The sequence below is a fragment of the Bactrocera tryoni genome, chromosome 2, assembly GCF_016617805.1.
Source record: "Bactrocera tryoni isolate S06 chromosome 2, CSIRO_BtryS06_freeze2, whole genome shotgun sequence".
NCBI classification, from domain to species: domain Eukaryota; kingdom Metazoa; phylum Arthropoda; class Insecta; order Diptera; family Tephritidae; genus Bactrocera; species Bactrocera tryoni.
This window is the reverse complement of record NC_052500.1, coordinates 39,848,101-39,867,876: the sequence shown is the minus strand read 5'-3', so window position 1 is coordinate 39,867,876 and position 19,776 is coordinate 39,848,101. Positions and strand designations below refer to the sequence as shown.

The 19,776-nt window shown below is 35.4% G+C and overlaps 2 protein-coding genes across 2 annotated transcripts; one reads left to right on the top strand and one right to left on the bottom strand.

Annotated features, from left to right (window-relative positions):
* Nucleotides 1–11,529: 11,529 nt before the first annotated feature.
* On the top strand, nucleotides 11,530–12,758 carry LOC120768484 (DNA-directed RNA polymerase, mitochondrial-like). Its single transcript, XM_040095199.1, has 4 exons — nucleotides 11,530–11,539; nucleotides 11,919–12,293; nucleotides 12,362–12,503; nucleotides 12,587–12,758. The coding sequence occupies exons 2-4, from the start codon at nucleotides 11,932–11,934 to the stop codon at nucleotides 12,719–12,721; spliced, it is 639 nt and encodes a 212-aa protein (XP_039951133.1). The 5' UTR covers nucleotides 11,530–11,539; nucleotides 11,919–11,931; the 3' UTR covers nucleotides 12,722–12,758.
* A 4,327-nt stretch (nucleotides 12,759–17,085) lies between these two features.
* LOC120768361 lies at nucleotides 17,086–19,479 on the bottom strand. Its single transcript, XM_040095024.1, has 2 exons — nucleotides 19,469–19,479; nucleotides 17,086–19,407 (listed from the first exon to the last, which is right to left on the bottom strand). The coding sequence occupies exon 2, from the start codon at nucleotides 19,402–19,404 to the stop codon at nucleotides 18,220–18,222; it is 1,185 nt and encodes a 394-aa protein (XP_039950958.1). The 5' UTR covers nucleotides 19,405–19,407; nucleotides 19,469–19,479; the 3' UTR covers nucleotides 17,086–18,219.
* Nucleotides 19,480–19,776: the final 297 nt, after the last annotated feature.

Here is a 19,776-nt window from a genome sequence, read left to right as displayed (position 1 = left end):
CAAACAACTGTATATCTAAGAAACTACAACGCTACCATAGAACGTGTAGGAATGACTCATCTACTCAAGACTCAAGTATAGATCAGGAGATCTATTCTTCATAAGAGAGGGGAGAGTTAATACTTTAACCTTTAACCACAACCTTATCTTTCAGTAAACATTAAAGAAAAATCATCAAAACAACTTTATCTTAGAACAATAGAAGCGCACTATCAGTACAACAAACAATAACAACCCAAATAGTTATTTACTAGTAAACAACTAGCATCTCAATAGTATGAGCAGCGATAAGCATAGCCTATATAAGCAACTGGAACAATAGCCTCGAGGTCACTTTATCATTATCGACTGCCGAGTAACAAGTTCTGTATACCACTTGTAAAGGTACAGTTTAAGTTTAATATATTCAATACTTAAGTACATGTGTATACTGTGAATTATTAAACGAATAAAGGATCAGTCAGTACCAATCTCATTGGCTGACTTAAAATTATATTTATTTTATTCATAACGAGTAAATAAATTAACTCGCGCGATTCCTATTCTCACAATTTTCATCTTCGTTTAACAATAATAACAAAAGTAAAATATCTTCCATTTTCACAACAAGATGAACAATCAAATATTTAATTCATAACGGGCACTGCTGTCAAGAGCATTTGACATCTTAACAACTTATCAAGAAAAGAGCTTTTTATTTCAGACACAGAATACCAAATGCTTGATAAATGTAAAACTTTGACAAATTAGAAATATGTTGAATTTGTCAAATGCACAGAATAGGGGTGATAATATTTTACTTCGGAGTACCCAAATGCATGGTTTTTGACAACGAAAAGACATTTAGTTCACAACCAATAAAATTCATGCTAGAAAATGAATTTAACATACAAATTTTCACTGCACCCCCATACAAAAGCGAAGTGAACGGACAAATAGAAAGATTCCACTCGACCTTATCCGAAATAATGAGATGCCTTAGACAAGAATACCCAGACAAAAACTTTGAGGACCTTTTGCAATGGTCTGTAAACGAATACAATCATACTATCCACTCCGTTACAGGAAAAAAACCAGTTGACATATTTTTTGGCAGACCCTGTCCATCCAATCGCGAAAATCGGGAAGAGACTAGAACAAAAACTCTCGAAAAACTTAAAAAAAAGCACAAGAACGGGACCTACAATACCATAATAGAAATAAGAAGGACACTATAGACTACAGGCCAGGACAGAAAGTTTTCGTTAGACAAAATCAAAGACTAGGTACCAAACTTTCGAAACGATACAAAGAAAAAATTGTAAAAGAAAATAGGAACTCCACAATATTAACAGAATCAGGGAAAATAGTTCACAAGGACCGCATACGAAACTAACTCAGAACATTTTTATTATTTTTAGATCTCTTTTTTACCTGAACTTTATTTTGAGCGATCGTTCGGTTGAGGTGTTAGATTACACTCAGTCAGAAATCGTTATGATGGAGGAAGGAATTGGCAAAATTCAAACAGGAACCTACCGGATTATCAACATGACAAACATAAGAGAATACTCTACAATATTACGGGAACTGAACAGAAACTTCATACGAAACATTCCAGCTAACAACCCTCTTTACCCATTTATAACAGACGAAATCAGTAACATCAACTTAACAATTAATAACATTTTACCTAAATAAAAGATCACTAGACTACATAGGATCAGCCTGGAAATGGATAGGTGGCAACCCGGACCATGACGATTTAGTAGCCATCAACACCAAATTTAAAGAAGTAATCGAGAATAACAACCAACAATTAATAATCAACAAAAACATTTTGGAAAGAATAAACAATATAACAGAAATTAGCAACTCAATAATAAAGTCTCTAGGAAGTTGTAACGAATTTCAAATCGCCCTAATACTTAAATATAAATTTAAAATTGACATAATCAAAGATGAGTTAGAAAATATTAAAAGAGCAATTTATTTAACTAAAGCGAACATTATTAACTCAGTTATTATTAACAATCAAGAAGCTCCTAGAATAAATAAAATTTTTATCGAAGAGAATCTGCAATTTGGTTCGTTAGAAGAATCTCTGAATTTTGCAGATGTTCAAATTGCTGTAAAACAAAACTTACTAATTTATATGATAAAAATACCGAAAACCGGTAAAGAAATTTGAAAACCTATTATAATTAAGCCTTTAAGTAAAAACGAAACTATTTTAAAGATAAATTTTGAAAAAATACTGAAATGTAATGAAGAATATTATGGTACAGAAAAAGATTGTAAAATAATAAATGAAATAAAAATTTGCAAACAAACCCAAATTGTTAATTTGGAAAACGAAAATTGTATTGAATAAACCATATAAGTGCACTGTAACAAATACGGAACATGTTAAAAATATTGTAGAAATAAATAATGGATTAATACTTTTAAATAATTTCGAAGGAAATATTACTACAAATAATAATACTAAAAAATTAAGAGGATCATATTTGATAAGAATGTTTAATGAAACTATAAGAATAAATAACATGAATTTTACAACTTTAGAACAACATAGCTTGAGACCACTGCCTGCTTTAATCCAACATTCAAACTCAAATTCAGAGTTCGAAGAAGTTCTATCCTTAAAACTTATGAAAGAGCTTAATATAAAAAACATTAAAAAAATAAGTTCTCTGAATCTTTTAGTGAAATCCAGTTTATTCACTCGTTTTGGGCTATTAGCCCTAGTACTTACCATAATTGCAATTTTCAGATGCAAAAAGCGCGTAAAGCCTGAAATAATTATTAGCAAACCGGAATCATTTCAAATGCCAGTAATTAAAAGGACGCAGCATAGAAGTCTTAACGACATCCCATTTTTTAATTAATCAAGCGGGGATATTTCAGAGGGAGGAGTTAACACAATATTTTATGAACTACTACAATGGAATTTCCCACAGTATATGCTAGAAATATACAAACCGTTTGCATACTTTGGAGTCCTATTACAACCAAAAGTGCAACTGCGCTAAACGCGCATCCGCTAAATTCTTAAGTGAGCGAAACACGAGCAACCATGTCTTCTCCCCCAAAACCAAATAGCTGCAGGTGAGCGCTACACGCGCAAACCCTTTTAGCTGACCAAGCATCTTTGGTCACGTAGGCCGGCTCAAGCATAGGTTAGATTATAAACTTTAAAGTTAAGTGCAGTCAGTCTTTTTAAGTTACTAGACTCGACAGGCACATAGTGCCGCTAAAAAAACATAAATAATTTTAAGATAATAAAATAGGCACATAGTGCCGACCTAATAAAATTAATTAATAAATCAACCTCCGTCTCGTTAATTTGTATTAGTCTGTGCTTGAGGGTGAAACAATCCCAATATGGGTACAATCGATTGCGCCGATTGTGCCCTTGATCCCAAATTTCGTGCAAAATCTTGAGGAGAAAATTTATTTATTTATTTATTTTACCCCTTCTTTGTATCTGAAACATTCTGCGCGCTTGAAGGGAAAAAAATTTCAATGCCCTTAACATCCATAATTAATTTCGAAATAAAGTGCAGAGCTCTAGACACAGAGGGCTGGCTCATAGAGAGCATATAACTATTACCAACGCATTTTTGGAAGGAGCTTGCCCGTAAAAATACAAACACGCCAGGAAACGCAGATCAAAAGGTATATTTGACTTCTGTACATCATACGGCACCAATTCACTTATAAGTAATTTACAAAGCGATTTTGAGAATCGAAATGTATTAATAAATGTTGTGTCGTGCATACTAAAAGGATCACTTTTGTCTCGCAAACCCTTTAACGCTTTCCTCCTACCGCCCGATTCCTCCTCCTCAACAATTGCCGCATATACAAATAATAGTTCCTTCATGGTAATTATAACACTCAATTCTCAATTTTTTAAAAAATGTAAAATCATGATTTAAAACAAAACAAACACAGATGTTTTCTATTATAATGGCTGCTTTCACTCGTCACAGATATTTGTGATAATAGTGAGCATTTGAGCTTTTGAATTTTCGCCAGAATTAGGTAACCCTCACTATAGTGAGAAACATCACTGTAGTGAAGTTGGTGACTTTTGTGAGGGCATGAGAATAGGGCTGTATAATTAATGTGTTGACATGTTTGATGGTGCCAACCTTACAGTGTTACCAACTCTCAAAAATACTTTTATTATAATAACGAGGCATCTCTGCCTGTGCAGACTCCCCATTGCTCATTGCTTACTAGATACAGAATACCACATAGTTCGCCATATATCGTAAGCTAGAAGCTGTCTCTTCAGCAGTTTAACAGCGCAGTTTTCATTTATATGAAAATTTCGAAGAGGCAACATATCCCATTTCCACATATGCCGACGGCATTTTAATTTTGGTAATATGAAAATTAGAAGAGCGAGTTAAGACGGTTGTGTTATATTCTAAAAATAAAGTACATTTTCAAAATAACATTTATATTTAGTATAATGTTGTTAATTTATAGAAATATTATGCAAATTGGGTTGGGAGGTCTTAAATTTAATAAACTTATACAAGCATAAATCAATATAAGGTTTCTCATTTTAAATTTATTATTTTAATTGGTATATAAAAGTTATGCCACAATTTTTATATAGGTAGTAGTCCAAAAATATAAATTCGTATTTTTCCCAGAAATACATTTGTAAAAAAAGGATCTTTATCCTTTGTTATTTTCTTATTTTTTCCAAAAATGCATTTGTAAACAAAAGGATATTTATCCTTTTTTTATGTTCCACACAAAAGATTTAAGGAGTTCAAGAGCTCAAAACGTGCCCTACATCAGCTACCTACCCGACGGCATTTCGCAAATGATAAAATAAATTTTTCAAGAGCTCAAAACATACGCTACATCATCTCGAACCTACCTACCTTACGCTTTTGCGCAAATGATTATATCATGATAGCAAATGCCCACATACAGATTTGGCAATGGCAATAACAGTTAGTATTCTATAAATTCTATCCTGTCGAGATGCCCTGTAATAAGTGTATCCGTAACGTTCCATTGTTTTGTCATCTCATGTAAAAAGCACGTGTATCCGAACGATACATTGGTTTGTCCATAAATTTAGAGACTTTTTGCTGCGCTCCAACTTTAACATCCTTAGTTTTGTCATCTCATGTTAAAAAAAAGAAACATATAATTGGAAAAATATTGAAATACTGCTAAAAGTGATTTTCTTCTCGCTGCTTACAATGCCGAGGAAAAGAAAACGACCTGACATAGGTCGTCGAAGTCGTGTAAATGTGCAAAGAGCTACTTTACGCTCCAACCGCACTAATGACCAGCGAGATGCTGACAATGATAACAGTCGTACAAGTATGGGAGAATTACGTTCAAGAGTAAATAACTATCAAGTGGATAGGGGGAGAATGGAGCGAATTCGTGCACATCGATCACAACAGCAGCGAGCACGGGATAACGAATTTAATCGATTCCGCAGACGCAATGCTCCTGTAAACCTCGAACGAGGAGCATTTTCCTACGATCCGGAATTTGATTATAGTGCTGGCAAATCTGTGAGGATTGGAGAAATGTCAATCATTTGTCAACATTATAAAGCATTAAAGTACAGTAGTGAACCTGCAGGATTATGTTGTGCTGGTGGCAATGTACAATTGCCTCAATTGGTTCCACCACATGAACCGTTACACTCATTAGTTAATGGGATGGAAAGTAAGTCTAAATACTTTTTGGCTAACATCGCAAAATATAATTATTGCTTCCAAACGACATCGTTTGGTGCAACGCATATAGTACAAGACGGGTTCATGCCTACTTTCAAGGTAGTATACCATAATTGTTTTAATGAAATTCTAATTTGTATTTGTATCACAATTAATTTAACCAGTTCTTAAACAATTACAGATACAAGGACAAATTCATCACCTACTGGGGGCAGTGCTGCCAGTGCCAGATGCAGATCATAAATTGTTGCAAATTTATTTTATGGGCAATCATTGTCCAACAACTGCAAACATTTCTTCACGAGAATAATGAATTAGTGAAGATGTTCAAAATGGCACTGGATCGGATGCCATCAGACAGCCATAATATTGTAATAAGAGCCGACAAAACACCTGCTGGAGAGCATGCAAGGAGGTTTAATTCACCGACAATAGATGAAGTGGCTATTGTCGCTGTTGGAGAGAATTTGCAATCAAGAGATATTGGACTTCATCGCCGGAACAATGAATTGAAACGTGTATATGAAACGCATAGAGCTTATGATGCTTTACAATACCCATTAATTTTCTGGCAGGGAGAAGATGGGTACCATTTTAATATCAAAATGGTTAATCCAACAACAGGTAATTAGATTATACAAAATAAAATATTTTAAATGTTCCATATATAAATGTATTTTTTTATCATATGTACTTCCAGGTGCTGATACACACAAAAAAGTCAGTGCCATGAATTATTATGCATACAGACTCATGATCCGTGAAGGTGAAGTAAATCACATTTTTATGTGTCAACGGCTCTTTCATCAGTATGCAGTGGACATGTACGTCAAAATTGAGACTGAAAGATTGACATACATCCGTCTTAACCAACAGCAGCTTCGATCTGAAGAGTACATTCATCTTCGCGATGCAATCAATGCTGACGGCAATGTAAATAATGTAGGAAGAATGACAGTTTTACCGGCCACTTACATCGGAAGCCCGCGCCACATGCACGAGTACGCTCAAGATGCGATGTCTTATGTTCGAAAGTATGGACGTCCAGACCTATTTATTACATTCACCTGTAACCCACAATGGATTGAAATAAAAAAAGAACTGCTATACAACCAAACACCACTTGATAGGCATGACATCACAGCCACAGTTTACAAGCAAAAATTAAAATCTTTAATGAATTTCATTACAAAGCATCGTGTGTATGGCCAAGTACGTTGTTGGATGTACTCTGTTGAGTGGCAAAAGCGTGGTTTGCCACATGCTCATATATTAGTCTGGTTGGTTGACAAAATAAGGCCAGAAGAAATTGATTCCCTTATTTCAGCCGAAATTCCTGATGAAACGGTTGACCCAAAATTGCATACGATAGTAACTAAACACATGATACATGGACCTTGCGGAGTTTTCAACAACAGCTCACTCTGTATGATCGACGGCAAGTGCTCCAAACGGTACCCGAGAAACTTGCTTGCTGAAACCATCTCGGGAATCGATGGTTACCCATTGTATCGTCGGCGATCAGTTGAGGACGGTGGACGATCTGTAGATGTCAAGATAAAAGGACAAGATTTTCATGTAGACAATCGTTGGATTGTGCCGTTCTCGCCCATATTGTCCAAAATTTTTGAAGCTCACATCAACGTGGAATTTTGTAACTCTGTGAAATCCATAAAGTACATATGTAAATATGTTAACAAAGATAGCGACATGGCCATGTTCGCAGTAACAAACACAAATGATGAAGTGTCTCACTATCAGATGGGTCGCTATGTAAGCAGCAATGAGGCTATTTGGCGCATATTTTCGTTTGCAATTCATGAAAGACATCCCACTGTATTGCATTTGGCAGTTCATTTAGAAAATGGACAACGAGTATATTTCAACCCAAACAACGCTGTGGATAGAGCGGCACGTCCACCTGTGACCACATAGACAAGTTTCTTCTCAATTTGTGCAACTGATCAATTCGCTCGCACTTTGCTGTATGCTGATATGCCGCGCTACTACACATGGAACGCATCATCAAAGTCTTTTCAGCGTCGTAAACAAGGAACACCACTTGAAGGATATGAAAATGTATTTGCCACAGATGCTATAGGCCGTATATATAGAGTACATCCTAATAACGATGAATGTTATTATCTTAGATTGTTATTGGTGAATGTTCCTGATCCGACATCTTTTCACCAATTGCGAACAGTTGATGGACATCTGTGTGCGACTTACCGTGAGGCGTGTCAATTATTACGGTTGCTTGAAAACGATTCGCGTTGGGATGATACGCTCAAGGATTCCGTGATATCTTCATCGCCGCATCAAATTCGCACACTGTTTGCGATTATAATATCGACATGTTACCCCTCAAATTCAAATGATTTGTGGATGAAATATAGGGATGACATGTCTGAGGATGTGTTGCATCGCGTGCGTTGTGAAACTTTGAATCCTACATTGGAAATTACGGCAGAGATTTACAATGACACATTGATCATAATAGAAGATATGTGTTTGTTGATGGCAAATAAAGTATTGTCGTGTTTGGGCCTGACAGCACCCAATCGTGCTATGTAAGATGCATTAAACCATGAGTTGCAAAGAGAACTCCAGTACGATACTCAAGCTATGACCGAAGCAGTTCGCACAACTGTTCCGCAATTGAACGAAGAACAAAGGATTGCGTACGATCGTTTAACACAAGCTGTAAACAGTGGGTCTGGGGGATTTACTCACTTGACTCTCCTGGGGGTACTGGGAAAACGTACCTAATTTCATTGCTATTAGCAAAGATCCGATCGCAAAATGAGGTAGCCCTAGCGTTGGCTTCATCTGGAATAGCAGCAACTTTATTAGAAGGCGGACGAACTGCACATTCAGCCTTAAAATTACCATTAAACATGCATATCAACGAAACGCCAGTTTGCAATATTGCCAAAAATAGCGCTATGGCGAAGACTCTTCAAGTATGCAAATTGATAATTTGGGACGAAAGCACAATGGCCCACAAGAGGTCGCTGGAGGTACTAGATAGGACGTTAAAAGATTTACGTGATAACCAAAACATTTTTGGTAGAGCTATGATACTGTTGTCAGGTGATTTTCGTCAGACTCTTCCAGTAATTCCTCGATCGACTATTGCTGACGAAATAAACGCATGTCTAAAATCATAAAATTTGTGGCGGCACGTAAAGACACTACAAGATCAAACTGCGACTGTATTTTCGAAGCAGTTGCTGAATATTGGCAATGGTAAGGTCGCAGTTGACAGCTCGACCGGATTAATGACTTTTTCCACAGATTTCTGTCACTTCACAGAATCCAAAAAGGAGCTTATTCAGCGTGTTTTTCCGGACATCAAACAACAATATAATAACCACGATTGGCTAAGTGAACGAGCAATATTGGCAGCAAAAAACAAAGATGTCGATGATCTCAATGCTACCATTCAGAATTTCTTTACAGGAGAGTTGTTTACGTACAAATCAGTTGACACGGCCACAAACCAGGATGACGTAGTCAACTATCCTACAGAATTTTTAAATTCATTGGACTTGCCTGGACTACAGCCATATAATTAAAGTAGGGTCAATTGTCATCATGCTGCGTAATATTAATCAACCTCGACTTTGCAATGGAACGAGATTGGTTGTGAAGAAACTCATGAATAACATCATCGAAGCTAAAATAATCAAAGGAAAATACAAAGGAGAGGATGTCTTAATCCCACGAATACCTATGATTCCAACGGATTTGCCATTTGATTTTAAGAGGTTGCAATTTCCCGTGCATCTGGCGTTTGCGATGACCATAAATAAATCGCAAGGCCAATCGTTGCAAGTTTGCGGAATAAACTTAGAGTTTCCCTGTTTCGCACATGGACAATTATACGTTGCGTGTTCGCGTGTCAGAAAACCAACATCCTTATTTATTTACGCACCGCAAAAGAAAACTAAAAATATTGTCTACCAGAAAGCACTATATTAAACAACTGTATATGATCATAACTGTGTTGTATTTAATGCAAAGATTTGTTTATCATGTTCACAGTCCAGAAACGACCACATCCAAGAAAATTTTAAATTTTTGTATATGAAGTGTATAAATATAAATAAATGACTTAATATGTATATAATATGTGCATTTGGATCCTTAATGTCAACGTGTATTAGTAACTCTTTATTTCCATCAACTTGTCTTCGGCCGATAAATTTAATTCACAGAATGTCTCCTCAGATGATGAAGATGGCATTGTAGAAACGTGTTTTGTATTAGATAGCAGCTTTTGGTTTAATATATTTTTTTGTACTTTTGCCCTGTTCACGCGTATTATTCGTTCTACATTCTTACCACACTTGGTACAAAATCTGAAGGTAACAGCGATTATGTTGTAGCATTCGTCGCATCTTAATAATAATTTAATACAATCTGGAGAGTTATTATTTTTTTTTTCCATTTTTTTTCCGTTCCATCCACTTTTTAAAAAACGGACAATGCATTTTAAGGAGTTGTGGGATATATAGTTTCACTATGACTATATTATAGTTGTTTGAATTCTTTATTTTCTCGATGACAGATGTAGTTCTTCTTCTTTTCCTAACCATGGCCATCGTCAAAAAAAAAAAAAACGACAGATGTAGTTTGATAGTTATAGTGTAAATATTTGTCAGTATTCACTCAAAAAAAATTGTCTTTGGTAAAATGTCACTTGAAATGTTAACGTCTCTTTGCTGTGCATCTATACTATAATTCTTTAATATTCCTAAAAATCTAAAAGCAGCAAATTTCAATAAAATTAAAAAAGTATTGTGTCGTGTGTTTGTGACTTACTAAATATGCCTCCAATAATTAGGCGGTGCGAAGTTCGCCGGGTCAGCTAGTTAATTAATATAATGGAATAAAATTTTGTGGTAATAATTCCCTTAAAGTAAGCCACCTTTTGACCAATAATTGTCTAAATCCAAGCAAAATTATTCAAGCCCCTAGGTACCGAATATGTGAACTCGATACCAATAGTTGACTTTTGACCGAAAATATCGTTCATTGTGTGAGATATCAAATTGAAATTCATACAGAATCCTTTTCTGACAATAGTATTTCATTGTGTCAAAAATGGGTTAAATCGGGTCAATACTTTCCTGAGCCTTCATATACCTAATATAAATATTTTAGAACTTCTAGGTCACTTTATGTTGGATATATCCGCCAATATTTGAGTCAAGTCTCAATAAAAATTGCAGAGCATATTTTATTGAGAACAGTGTATCTTTGCGCCTAAAATAGATACAATTGCGCAAAAACTTGACTCCTCCAACACACCTTTTACTTTCATAAGCAAAAGTCAAAGTAATAATCAATTATGTAGGAATTATTTGTACGTCCACTTAAAAAAGTACTTAAGCCACGTAAATGTCAATGCACCGAATTTAATACTTGGAAAAGTATTAAAAGATTACATATATAATTTGGTTTACATTTACTTATTTTAATCAATATTGAAGGTTTCATTTTAAGAATGAAATTATTGTAAAATTAGTATTAAGACCAACTTGAAAGAATAAAAACATACAATTTTATTTTTAAAAATAAAAAAAAACTTATGATCTTTCCTTTCATAAAACATATAATTCGCGAGACTTAAATACATTACGAGCTCAAATCCGTTACAAACCGAATAATTTCATGAATTACTACACATACCTTAAAGCTCTAAATACCTCTATATATACTGATATTTTAATAAAAGAAATCTTTAAGTTGGCAGAAGGATCGGAAACGTTTGACCCAACAGTAGGGCAACTTTATAAAGAACTTGGCTAAAAAGTACAGCAAAGGTAATAATAGTATTGCAGTATTACTGTAAATCATGTTATATGATATTTATTAATATTCTCTTTCGGTATAGGTATTTAGCTATTTAACTGAACTTTCAGACATATTTCAAATGCAATTAACTTTCATTTTCGATAATCATACATATAAGATACCTCAGCTCACAAATATCTAAATAGGGCTTATTTCAGCAATGTTTTCCGCGTCAAAGTTACCAAATTTCTTTTGCATATTTAATTGCTTTTATATTTGTAGTGTAGTTAATCGCTGAATTAGCTTATTAAAAAATGTTTTGTAATTGGTAAATTTTAGTCGTTTTCAGTCTAGTTTGTTCACTTCAGAAATTCTAAATATAATAAAATGCATTTTATCTTCATTTAGATATCAAATTGAAATGAAAAAGAAAAATGGTATATTGGAAAAAATTGGGGAAATATATAGTTGTTATTGTGATATATTGAGCAAGAGAAATACTAAAGATAATGCTCGGCAAATGTGGCAACGGCTGGTGCACAATCACCGAAATAGTGGGCCCAGCATGGATGTGAAATATGTAGGTTGGCCTACCAATGTGCAGTCTGGTGTTGGCCGTTTTCTGTACAATATTTTGATGCGTGACATTAAAATAGATGCTCATATTATGCGTCAAAAAAACAAAAGCAAACAACAGAATCTTTTACCCGCCTTCTATACACTTTTCCGAAACCAAGGACGCTTAGTAAAAGAAGAAGTTAAACCTCTTCCTGTTTTAGCGAAGTAAATCTTTATTCAAATCAATTGAATTCCAACTTGAAAATTTTTACATTTATGATTTCTTTAAAAAGATTGTTGCGCATGTCACGCCAGAAAACACTAACATTTGATTCGAGTCTGGTACCAATGCTATGCCCACCACAACCTTGGAGTACACCCAATAATGGAGGCTATTTACTCAATAAATCAGAACTGATACGTTTGCCTCAACAGGTAAGTGTGTATTTTGAATATTCACATTAAAATGTATTTCGTATATTTAAATAAATACAAAAATTTCATACAACTACAAAAAGGCCATTCAGCAATGGAATCGCATAAATTCAAGCAGCCAACAGCAAATTTATCCTGCTCTTGATTCTCTGAATCAACTCTCTAGTGTACCATGGCGCGTAAACACAGAGGTAAGTGAGATATCAATTCAATACTGATCAACAAACTACTTACTAAGGTATCCTTTTCTCGAAGTTGAAATATTTGGCTACGAATATCGAAATTGAGATTATTCTTGTTTATTGGCTTAGAAACCGCTTTGCGGTGGATTTCGTGTCTAACGTTGTTGTTGGTGTTAATGCTAGTTCCCATATAGACTAAATTATCTACGACTTCGAAGTTATGACTGTCAACAATGGCGAGGGGGGCGGATCCTGAGTAAGTGCGACGACTGTTTGTTTCATGACAGGATATATTTTGTCTTGTCCTCTCTAGACCCATTTTCTTCGCTTCCTTATCTGGAGAAAGCAGATTAATATCATTGGCGCACGTCAGCAGCTCTGCACTCTTATAGAACATGGTACCTTCTCTATTTAGTTCTGCAACTCGAATTATTTTCTCCAAGAAAAAATTGAAGAAGTCGCACGATAGAGAATCGCCTTGTCTGAAAGCTGGTTTGGTATCGAAAAGCTCGGAGAGGTTGTTCCCGATTCTGACGGAGCTCGACGTGTGTTTACACGACCGTATTAGTTTTGTAGGAATACCAAATTCAGACATAACGACGTTTACGTTTTTCTGCGATTTAAAATCGTCACCTGATAAGTTTGTTTGACAAACCATAGGCATAGACAAGTGCAAAGAAATAGATTGTTGAACTTACCAATTATTCACAAATAAATTCTGGCTTGTACTAGCGACTCGCACTATAAAAACTTTCAAATGAATAAATTTGTAAATTTTTTACCGATTATTGAAAAGAATCATTCGTTACACTCGGGATTAAACGTAATCTTTCGTATAGTATCGGAAATATTGTCAAAGTTAAAAAATGAGAAAAAGAGTGACAAAATTTAAGTTTTTGTGCAAAAGTATGAAATAGATGTTTTTAAACTTAAGTAAAAATTTTGGGGGTGTTTGGTAAATTTCAAAATTAGCTTTTCGTTCTAATCGACAAGACCTACAAGAAAAATAGCCCACATATTTCGGACTTCATTCTTTTTCTAGCACTGTGTTATACATATATAAAAAATAATGTTGGTTGATCGAAACCAAGGTAAAGGCAATAGAACATCTGGTACGATAAGGAGTGCCGTGTCGCAGTGGAGAGAAAGCAGATTGCCTACCTCGCAACGTTACAATCGACCACAATGCGTGCGGGATGGGATAGATACCGAAAGTTGAAGAGGGAAGTGAGACACATTTGCAACCAAAAAAGGAGATGCCAAAATGCGTGAGAATGAAGAGCTTGACAAGAGAAGAGAGAGAAAGAGAAGAAAGAAAGCAGATTGCCTATCTCGAAACGTTACAATCGACCACAATGCGTGCGGGATGGGATAGATACCGAAAGTTGAAGAGGGAAGTGAGACACATTTGCAACCAAAAAAGGAGATGCCAAAATGCGTGAGAATGAAGAGCTTGACAAGAGAAGAGAGAGAAAGAGAAGAAAGAAAGCAGATTGCCTACCTCGCAACGTTACAATCGACCACAATGCGTGCGGGATGGGATAGATACCGAAAGTTGAAGAGGGAAGTGAGACACATTTGCAACCAAAAAAGGAGAGGCCAAAATGCGTGAGAATGAAGAGCTTGACAAGCTGGCCAATAGGGATTATGCTCGAAAATTCTACGAAAAGATGCGGCAACTAGCAGAAGATTTCACCGCGTAAACATGCTCTTGTAGAACCCCCAGATTGGATATAGCGACTGATGCCCAGAGAATAATAAAACTATGAACACTTCTCCAAATAAATGGCAATGAAAATATAACACCAGGAGATGGTGAACACATTTCTCCAATCGATGACGATGGAGCGGAAGTTCCATTGCCCGACCGTGAAGAAGTTCGGATAGCAGTTACCCGCCTGAAGAACAACAACGCGGCGGGGGCCGATGGATTGCCGGCCGAAACATTTAAATACGGCGCGGAAGAACTTATAAGGAGCATGCATCAGCTTCTTTGGTCGGACGAAAGAATGTCCGATGATTGAAATTTAAGTGTGCTCTGCACAATCCACAAAAAGGGAGACCCCACAATCTGCGCCAACTACCGTGGGATGAGGCTTCTCAACATCGCTTATAAGGTTCCATCGAGTGCATTGTGTGAAAGAGTAAAGTCCACCGTCAACAAACTGATTGGACCTTATCAGTGTGGCATTACGCCTGGAAAATCAACAAATGAAGACCCTTGAAAAGAGGATCGACACACACCACCTCTTCGTCGATTTCAAAGCTGCTTTTCACAGCACGAAAAGGAAAACTGTTTTCCCAAAATTAAGTGAAACTAAAATAAATTTGTTTTCAAACCAATTTCCTTTTATTATTTCTGTAATATATGCATGTAGGTATTTTCATTGGACCTCAAAATCAAAAAAATCGCTAAATTATAGCGACGTTAACTTTGCGAATAAATTAAGCTGCGCTGAAAAAGATGCATGGAAGAGTTTTGTAGTGCTATGTGATAATTTCCTTGTAAACTATTTAAGGAATGGGTTGGAACATAATCAGGGCCAGTTCAGTGATGAACAAGGCCACCACCAAAATAACTACGATCGAAAAATATTTCGTAGGGAAAAACAAAGTAAATATAATCGCAGAATATTGTTGGTCAGTGCAACGTGAAACTGACGATGCTGACCTAAAGAAAGAACGATCAAAACAGCACTTTTGATCTATATATTTTCTTTTGCTAATACTTATTTGTTGAAGTTCTTTACAAATTTTTGAACAATTCGTGTTTATAAAATTTTGAATAGCTTAAACACTTTTCATTTAATTTTTTACCATATTTGAAATGAAATATTCGTTAAACTCGGCATTAAAGGTACTTTTATTATCTCACAAAATAGTATTGAAAAATATCGCCAAAGTCAAAAACCCGTAAAAGAAAATATAAGTATCTTTTTAGCGCCATGGCAATATTTTTGATAACATGCGGTTTAAACAATGCTTCCACTAGAATATTAACAAGTTTGCCACAATTAACAGGACAGTGTTCCAATGACATTAATAATAATTATCTTAAATACACTCCAAGCAATCGCCATTAGCAATATCTTCATTTCTTAGCTTAAAAAAATTATAATAATATATTACATATAAATCTCTAGAGTAAGCTAGTAATTACAACTAACATAAAGTAAATGCAATGTATATTTCACATACGATTACTATGATATTCTAATATTTTAAAATAGCAGAAGCAATCGTGGAATGGTATGTTCGAAAAGACAAAAATCCAATAAATTTCTATGTTTTTGTGCTACATTTTAAATAGTTTAATTTCTTTTTTGTTTTTACTCTTTTCCATCTTTGTCCACAGCTGTTTGCGAGTTTCTTACTTTTCGTGTGTTACAGTGCATCTCTTCATTGCTCTTTTACTTTTATTATTTAACATTTTTAATATTTTTATTTAACATTGTTTTTATTCATTATGACTTGTAACTTTCCGAACTGCTCTGTGAAAGGCGAGTCGGAACGGTTTGTTTCTTGCTGGTTTTATGATGGGCTTGTCCATCTTAAATGTGCTGGACTGACAGGTAGGATATTGGATTATATTCTTGACAGTAAGGGCTTGCGCTGGTCTTGCTTAAAATGCAGACCAACAGAAATTAAATTGCTTCAAGTTTTTAAGCAGGCGTGCAATGGTTTCAAGGAGATTGGTCGTGAGCTTGAAACCCTTGCTGAAAAATTTAGGCATTATGAAACGTTGTTTCAATCGTTTCAATGCCTAAATGTGCAGGAAAAGAATCCAAAACCTTCATCTAAACGTAAACGTCCGTCTGATGAAGATACCACTGTATCTTCCTTAGAAATAATGCCCCCACCCACTATTGACCTCTTCAATCTTGCATCCCCTTGTCCTCAAGGAGAGAAGGTTCCGTCTGCTCAGGACACAGTGAAAGCTATTACTGAACACGGTAAGCGGAAAACTTCTCAAGATCCTCCTCCAAATACCTCCAAGTCAGCTAATAAAAACTTAGTTGTAATACCGCGGAAAAAGGCAATTTTTATCTCGAAACTTGTTGCGGATACCACAGTCGATGATATAAAAAGTTATATCTCGTCGAAATTAAAAACGGTAGATACAGACATCCGAAAATTTAATTTCAAACACAACAAGGATATTTCTTCGTTTAAGGTCGACGTATCCGCTGACAATTTTCAATTGATACTCGACAACTCATTCTGGCCATCTGGAGTCTTCGTGCGCGAATTCGAGCACAAACGTGATAAGCCCCTGTAGTTATCACTAAAATGTTTTTTTGTTTTTTTTTTTTATTGAAACGTAATAAATGATGGTTTTACATTTCGTTGAAATTGCAACTAGTGATAAATTTAAACTAACAAGCAATATTTTTCTCAATGTATAAAGTAAAACAAAAACTGTACTAACAAGCTTTTCTTTTTTAAACTAAATGTAACAACTAAATATAATGATATTTGTTATTTCATTAGATTCGCAATAAATCATGAAACGTAGTTCTTTTCAATCTGCGCCTGCTATTTTTGGTTTCTCCCAGTTGCCGGGCTTCAGCGTTTACGTGATTTTGTAACCTTGTATCATGTTTCGATGCCGTTTCGTGAATGACTTCCCGAACCATTTTTAGGCGGAGATCACGGTGTAGATCTGAATTGCGTATGTACCACGGGGCATTTATAATTTTTCGCAGAACTTTGTTTTGGAATCTTTGCACCGCTTCGATGTATAACGGTGCAGCGCATCCCCATAGTTGAATTCCGTATGTCCAAATGGGCTTTAACGTTTGGTTGTAGACTAGGATTTTATTTGAGGGAGTTAATGGTGGTTTTTTGCCGATTATCCAATTTATTTTGTTATATTTTAGTTTTAGTTCTGCAACTGTCCTTTGTATATGCTCCCTCCACCTTAATTTTGTACCCAACGTCATACCAAGATATTTCACTGAGGTGGAATACGGGATTACTTCATTTCCAATATGTGAGGGGATGTAAGTAGCACTTTTGTTAGTGGAGTTTATATGGATAGACTTCAACTCGTTTAAAGTAATGTACCATTTCCGTGTCCATTCTACAATTTGATTTAATGAAGATTGCATTCTGTGTCACGACTCAACTTCATTTTTGCCGGTCGTAATGATGCAGATATCGTCTGAAAATGTGGCGATTGCGTAGTTTGGTGGCGTAGGCATGTCGCTAGTAAATAAAATGTATAAGAGTGGACCCAGGACACTTCCTTGAGGTACACCTGTTTTTATCGGCTGTAACGTAGTATATGATTGTCCCTGCTTGATCGGTTAGATACTGTGGAAAGTGAAGTCTTAATTTAAGAAGTAAGCCATGGTGCCATACTCTATCGAACGCCTGCGATACGTCAAGGAAAACAGCTGTGCAATTGTGCTTTTTTTCCATCGCATCTTCAATTATGCTCGTTATTCGATGACAAGATAGGCAATAGTGAAATTGGACGATATGACGAGGCTTCATGTGCACTTTTGCCAGGTTTTTGTACCATAATGATTTCAGATACTTTCCATGACAGTGAGACGCGTTTTTTTTATTTGTTTCTCAATTACAAATGCTTGGCTGTGTATGAATGTGAAATATAGTTCTGCTAACGGATTTTTAAAAAAGTCAGTAATTACTTTCGCTGCTCCTTTTTCAACCTCAAATAATTCTTTGAGCGGTATCCAAAGCTGTAATATACGCTCTATTGCAGGCGAAAGTGACAACCACCGACTTCTTGTATGGGAGAGTATTTCGTTAAATATTACCTGTGCGTTTTCACAAAACTGTTTCAATCGTTCAGTTCTAACCGTGAAGATGCAGAAATATTTATATATCTTCAAAACAACAGATTTAATGTCAATTGACAGTACATCTGTAGCACGTGAAATAGTGTTGTGGAGGACATGAGCAGAACAACCAATGCCCTCTATTTCTCGACCCAATTCGGATTTCATCTTGTAAAAAACGTTAGTTACGCCATTCCTTTGTCTGCCCCCAAAATTCGCGTTTGTGTTGTCTGCACCAAAAGCCGTAAGATTTTTTAGTGGAATATCAGCTGTTTTTAGTGCATCGATGCAGTATGTTGTTATTGTTTCGGATGTTTCATTTGGCAATGACTGTATTTTTAATAATTTTATTTCCAACCCTTTCTCCGTAAAATAATGAATTATCTGGGGGAACATTTTCTGCGCTTTGTGATTGCTCGAATCGGTAGATAATAAAAAGAATGGAACATGATCTTTTAGTATTTTAGTGAATTCCGTAACTGAATGTGGTGCCAAAACATTCTTTATGATGGCTGTTGCTTTTGTTCTGGCGTTCGATTGTTTTGCGGCGATTTTTGAATCTGGATATAATACGGCACCCAGTTTTGTGGTACAATCCAATGAGCTGAATGATTGATGATGATTTACAATTCTGTAGGAGCTTGTGATTTCAGCAACCTTTATCAAATGCTCAAGTTGTGTATTCTTCTTAACCATAAAAGAACTAATATCTTTTGAACATGAATCAATTGTTATTTTTGAAAGATGTTTAGCACTTTTTTCATGATCTTGAATGCTTGACTTTCCACCATTTGCAATGTTAATGTCAAATCCACATATCGAGCAATACGCAGTGTCATCAGTTTTTCCTTTTTTCATATACGACCATTCAGCTGTGTAGGTGTCTAAAAATTTGCACTTTCTTTTTGGCATTTGCTACAGAAGAATGAAATAACATTTAAATGAAATTTATTAAACAGAAAATAGAAAAACTTACGAGCAATACAAATCCACGTTCACCAGCAATGCATAAATCATATGATCAATATGGTAGAGAAGAAACAAATTTTATTATCGATTTTCGATTAAACTAGCGATGAACATTTTTTCATAATAGCGGATTTACACTTGTCAAGTACTTGAAAGCAACTCTGCTCGCATAGGATGAGAAGCAAGGGAAATTTCTCTTGCTTTCAAGTACTTGACAAGTGTGAATCCGCTTTAACAATAATCTGAAAAAAGAAAACCTTTTTTTTCATTTTATTTATTCACATACATGACAATTTGACAGTAGACCAGGATAAT

Bases quoted from the DNA above. Each gene is read 5' to 3' on its own strand.
- LOC120768361 (XM_040095024.1), bottom strand. From the start codon at position 19,404: ATGCCAAAAAGAAAGTGCAAATTTTTAGACACCTACACAGCTGAATGG.
- LOC120768484 (XM_040095199.1), top strand. From the start codon at position 11,932: ATGAAAAAGAAAAATGGTATATTGGAAAAAATTGGGGAAATATATAGT. The intron at 12,294-12,361 runs GTAAATCTTTAT...TTCTTTAAAAAG, and splicing joins CCTCTTCCTGTTTTAGCGAA to ATTGTTGCGCATGTCACGCC. The intron at 12,504-12,586 runs GTAAGTGTGTAT...AACTACAAAAAG, and splicing joins TGATACGTTTGCCTCAACAG to GCCATTCAGCAATGGAATCG.